Raw genomic sequence first — 5772 nt, 5'->3', positions numbered from 1 at the left:
CGAAGCCGATCAAGATACAGGGTTGCCAGGGTATAATTTACTATAAAAGCACAAAATTTCAACGGCTACTTCAGAACGATTTCAGAGCTATTTACAGCCGCCTAGAGTCACTAACTTGTGAACTATTGGCTCTCAGTCGAATAGGTCTTTAGCGAGAACATCCACTGTCCTGCATACTTGTTCTTCAAGGCCCCCGGGTACTAGTATTCAGTTGACTAGGTTGACGCAAGGTTGTGATGGACAACTTCGACGACTACAGACCGTGTCCGGATGGAAGGGAAATTGATCGCACGATTGTCCTAATGGGTCGGACAGGCAAGGGCAAGTCCACTCTGGCAAACGTCATTGCCGGTCGATACAAGGGTGACTTGTTCCCGGAGTCCAGCTCTCCGACCAGCAAGACCGAGGGCTTACCGACGCACACCGTCCTTGTGCCGTACGCAGGCCGCGAGTACGCAGTGAAGATCATCGACACCATCGGATTCTGCGACAACCGCTTCACGGAGGAGCAGGTGCTACTGGAGCTTGCGCATCTGGCACACAAGTGCAGCGGCGGGATCAACCAGATTATCTTCGTCACCAACGGCCGATTCACCCAGGAAGAGCGACAGGCCTCCGATTCTGTCATTGACGTGATCTTTCAGCCGCAAGTGGCGCCCTTTTGCACCCTGGTTCGCACGCGAACGCCGGGCGGGGAGCTGCGAGAAGACGTCATCTCGGCCAAGACACAGGCCTACAAGGAGGAGTCGGTCGCTCTGCACCCCAGCCTGGGGCGCATCAACACTTTCCTCATGGTCAGCAACCCAGACGACGGAGATGACCACAGTTACAAGGTACGCAGCAGAACTCGAAAGCGTATGGTCGAGCATATCATTTTGCATTACCAGGCTGTTTACGTTCCACCTCTGTTTGCCGAAGTCAAGGGCCGGATCGATGGCCATATTCAGGAGAAGACCGCGACCGAGCGCAAACTCCAGCAGCTAGAGGAGGACCTGGCGGCGGCGCGCATCAGCAAGGAGGATTACGAAAAGCAGAACGCTGCGGAGTTGGCAGAGCTCAAGCGCATCAATGGCGAGCTGACTTCAAAGGTCAAGAAGGAAATGCCGTGGTGGAAAACAGCCTTGAACATGTTCACACAAGTAGCTAGCTCAGTTTTATTTGGACCAGTAGGAGGCAAAGCAATTAGCTCCGCGCTTTTTCCTGCGTAACTTGTGTGGCTGGTCTCGTCAGGTTCTCACCGCTGTTTGAATTATAATTCTACCTGACAAATCCTCTCATTGATTATGGTGGTGAAGAGTTTGAAATTTGAAGTCTTTCCTAGCCCTAATAAGTGTCCTGTCTGCGAGAGACGTACTGAGAAATAATACTGTCAGTGTGTACATAATATACCTCAGATGATTCGACCAAGAACCATTCCTGCACGTAGGCCTCTTTGCCGCCGCATCGTGCAATGTCTTTGCTCTGTAGATCCACTCCTGATAGGGATGAACTCCTCATTTGTATTCACTAGAATGCGCAGAAGTATTTTGGTTGTGTGTCCCCAAGTAATGTAATTTATGTGGCAGGAGAATACTGCGTGTTCATAAAGTTAATAGGTAGGTTTAGTAGCACACGCTGATACGAACAGTCGAATACACAGTTGAACTTTAGAACAGAATTGTACCTCTCTCACCAGCTCCTACATGAGATCTGTTTAGTTTTCTGTCCTACTGATCACAAGACTATAATAATAGTTATATTCACAGTTGTTTCGTTTCACAAGTACTCGGTCAGCCGTGCCAGCGTTTCCTAAGTTCTTGTGGCTTCTTGAAATGCAATCATGTACATTGTGCAGGTGCGCTGTACCTGCTAATGCTGTTTTCCTGCCTGTTGACATGCGACACTGCTAATATACATTGGCCTCGTTTTAAGCTAAATACTAGTGTCTTGATTTGCTTCGATCTGAACACTCGCTGTCACGACACTGTACATACATGTACCTGAAGAAAGTTTATGAATTACAGCTTTATTTCTGCACCTCGTAGCATGTCAAGACAGCCAATTGAATTGAGGAGAGGGTGAGACCAACCACGGAAGAAGATAAAAAAAAGAAAAGAAAAGCACGTGCACAAAAGGGGTAGGGATTAGCAAGTTACAAAGCAATGGGACGCCCAGCGATCTATGCAGCGGAAGGGGCCCATGATAACAGCCTTTCAAGTAACAGTTGCGAAGACTCCACTGTCCGTAGCCAGAAGCCATCGGATTGGGAGCATTCATGTTCACTTTACCATGGTAACCCGCACGCTCAAAAACCATGATTCGCGTCTCAATACACTGTCTATGTACGCACGCGAGGTGTCCAGTTCGCGATGCATTTGGTGCTGTCATGCCTTTTCCTATTCATAATATTTTACTGTTCTCCGTAGCCATGTACGCAAAGTATAAGGTATGGCTGGGAATATACTAGTTACTTGTAGTTCATACATAATTATTATGTATGAACTAACTAGTTTAATGTTGAGTAACCTCCACCAATACACTGCGCTATTTAGCCGACTAGACCCTCCTGCACACAACCATCACCATTGCGAGGACACTTCCGTAAACGATATTGATAAACTCCTTCAGACAGCTGTTTCGCTAATACATAGCTCATCAGTGAAGGTCCTCGCATTGGTGATGGTTGTGTGCAGGAGGGTCTAGTCAGCTAAAGAGCGCAGTGTAACGGTGGAGGTGACTCAAAATGTTCTTCAATGGCCGAGAGCTCTGTCGCACCCTGTAATAACTAACTACTACGTATCTAATATTGACTTCGTACTTGGTCAATATAGGAAATAAGAGCCGAGTAAAAGACCGAGGCGAAGCCGAGGTCTTTTACGAGGTTTTTTATTTCCTATACTGACCAAGCACGAAGTCAATATTAGATTTATCACAACAAACAGTCCGTATTTCAAATTCCAGAACGATAACCTCATGAATTCCGGTTTTATGATTGCACTACCGTTGCACCAACACCTACCCATACAGCGACCATGCTGCACTAGGCACCGTTCAACTGCGCAACCCCAATACTAAGAGAGTGGTAATTACTAGTAGATCTACTTTGCTGACGCTGTAGTTCATCGAACACGACAGGATCAGCTGCAAACGTACATGTACATGTACGTCACAGGCTGTTTGGATCGCAGACAAGTGCCTGATGACCGTGCGGTAAACACGGATGCTGCAAAACGTAATTTTCATCTCAACTGTCAAAGGTTCCAGATCATGTCTTCACAGGCATAAGTCAGCTACAAACTCAAACTACTTTAGACCCTGGCCTGAGAAGACTAGTTCACCAGTGTACGTTTAGAGTGATCAACACAGATGACGTTGCTATAAACAACGACACAGAGCAATGCAGGAAAAATCATGTAAAATTTGGGAGTAAAAATTAATATGTTTTCCCGTTTGTGCCTTCCCCTCAAACTAGTGAATATAATTAAAAAATGTAGCAAACAAAGGGGTAGACTCTACGCAGCAGCATTCAACCCTGTACAGATTTTTCAACAACCACCACACCATAACTGCGCTCTCCAGCCGACCGCCATACCTTGCCACAGCACACCACCAGCAAAGCCACATATCTGTTGATACCGACCTGAATTCAGTACCAGTTCAGTTCAGTGTGTCTCCTTGCTGCTGGTGTGCTGTGGTGACGTCGTGTGGAGGTCAGCTGGAGAGCGCAGTTATGGTGTGGTGGTAGATGAAAAACAGATGTAGTAGCGTACATAATATGTACATGCACAGCTATCAGGATATCACTCATACGGGCTATGCTGCTCACTGCAGCCAGGTTTGCTCTGCTGAGAGAAGGCTAGCAGTGGGTTGTCAAGGCATGACCTACATGTATGTACAGTGGGTGCCTGGAAGTGAGCCCGGGAAAACAGATCAAGTGCGGGGTATTTCTTAACTGTGAACTAATTGAAAAAATAGGATGGAGCAGGATCGTTCTAAGACACCCAAAACCCAAGATCTTCTCTCATCACGCATGCCGCACGTGGTCCAATGTTTGGCAGTCAATATCAGTTAGCGCTTTTAAAGGCACGCGTGGCCTACAGCATGGCGCACATGTCTCCATCACTTTCCATCGACTCCATCTTCTTGACAAGCTCTTGGTTGACCCGCATCATCTCCTTCAAGATCTCGCCTTGCCTCTCCATGAACTCTTTCTGGCTGATCGCGGAGGTCTCCAGCTGGCGTTTCAGCTCTTCGACTTCATCTTGTAGTGCGTGCTTGGCGTTCATTTCCTTGCCTATTCTGGCCTGGATGTTGGGAAAGAGCGGCGGAATGTAGTTCTTTCGGTAGTGAAGAACAATGTGCTCCATGAGGCGATCTCGCGTCTTTCTTCGCATTTCGATGCTGCTTTCTTCGCCGCAATCAGGGTTGCTCACCATGAGGAAGGTCGGTATCCTCCGCAGCCGTGGATCGATCTCGACCAGTTGTTGCCAGTAGTCGGCTGTCTTCTGGTCGATCACGGCCGGGGCCAGATACTTGGCGGGTGTTGCTGTGCGCACGCGCGTGGAGAACTTTGCCACGTTCGGCTGGAAAATGACGTTGATCGCCTTGTCGATCGCGTCCTGCTCCTCATTGGTGAAGCGACCGCGGGTGACGAACAGCACCTGATGAATTCCGTCGTCGCATTCGTGTGCCAGCTCCGCCACCGTCACAAGCACCTTCTCCTCCGACAGGCGATTGTCACCGAACCCGATGGTATCGACGATTTTTCGCCGCCAGCTCTTCTCCGGCATAGGAAACTAGAACTGTGTGCGTTGGGCGGCCGAGCGTTTCACTCATCGGAGAGTCCGACTCCGGGAATAGGTCGCCATCGTACCTTCCAGCGATAATATTGGCCAGCGTGGAGTTGCCGTTACCTGTCTTGCCGATGATCACGATCGAGAGAGCAAAAATGGCTGTGAAAACAGTCTAGTACTACAGTCTAATGTCATAAAATGGCTGTGAATACAGTCTAATGTCAATAATAACAATTGTACTTCCAAATGTACAACTACGATGTACTTAGTACAGACATGTCAAAAACCGTCCTTCGACGCCGAACACAACTGCCTCAGGACCGGATAGCCGCTTCAGCCACTATCCTCACGACAGAGGTGTCCATGGCTGGCAGGGGACGAATCCTCCGTGCGCCCCGCAAACAAGCAATGCTGGATCTCAGCAGGGCAAAAGACAGCCGGCACCGGATCCACGACATGACCTGGCTGTACCGCTCCTTCGCCTTCTCTGAGACTAGAGACGCGACACGCTTGTAAAAGGTGGTGGCGGATTTCCCCATCCCACCACTGGCTGAGAAAACCAATGGCAGGAAGGTGGCATGCTCAATATCCCTGACGCGTTGGCCATAGTGTCGACGGCCATTGTGTGACTCATGTCCTTTGACCTCCTCCCAAACAAACATTAGCCATTACAATGTTAGGAAGATCGTTATAAGTAAAATCCCCAAATCGGAGGGCCGAAAACGAGACTTATCGAAATATCGCAAAACTCTTCGCCGACTTTGAGGGTGTCTTTGAGAAACGCCGAAAATCTACCAAATCTTGCAGTATCTCACCAAATTTGAAGCCAATATGCCAACAGGTTTTTAAGCGATTTTCCAATATATTCCAATTTTTCAACCGATTTTCGAACAATCAGCTGATTTTGCAGCCCAGTCTGATGTATTTTTGAGCTAAGCGAAAAGCTGGATAGGCGAAAAACGGGCCGATTTGGGGGAAGCCTAACTCAGACCATTACCAT

General features: G+C 48.3%; 1 protein-coding gene across 1 annotated transcript; it reads left to right on the top strand.

Annotated features, from left to right (window-relative positions):
• The first annotated feature begins 236 nt into the window (after nt 1-236).
• Nucleotides 237-1208, top strand: LOC135828007 (uncharacterized). Its single transcript, XM_065340443.1, has one exon. The coding sequence runs from the start codon at nt 237-239 to the stop codon at nt 1206-1208; it is 972 nt and encodes a 323-aa protein (XP_065196515.1).
• Nucleotides 1209-5772: the final 4564 nt, after the last annotated feature.

The sequence above is a fragment of the Sycon ciliatum genome, chromosome 12, assembly GCF_964019385.1.
Source record: "Sycon ciliatum chromosome 12, ocSycCili1.1, whole genome shotgun sequence".
NCBI classification, from domain to species: domain Eukaryota; kingdom Metazoa; phylum Porifera; class Calcarea; order Leucosolenida; family Sycettidae; genus Sycon; species Sycon ciliatum.
This window is presented reverse-complemented; position numbering and strand designations above follow the sequence as displayed.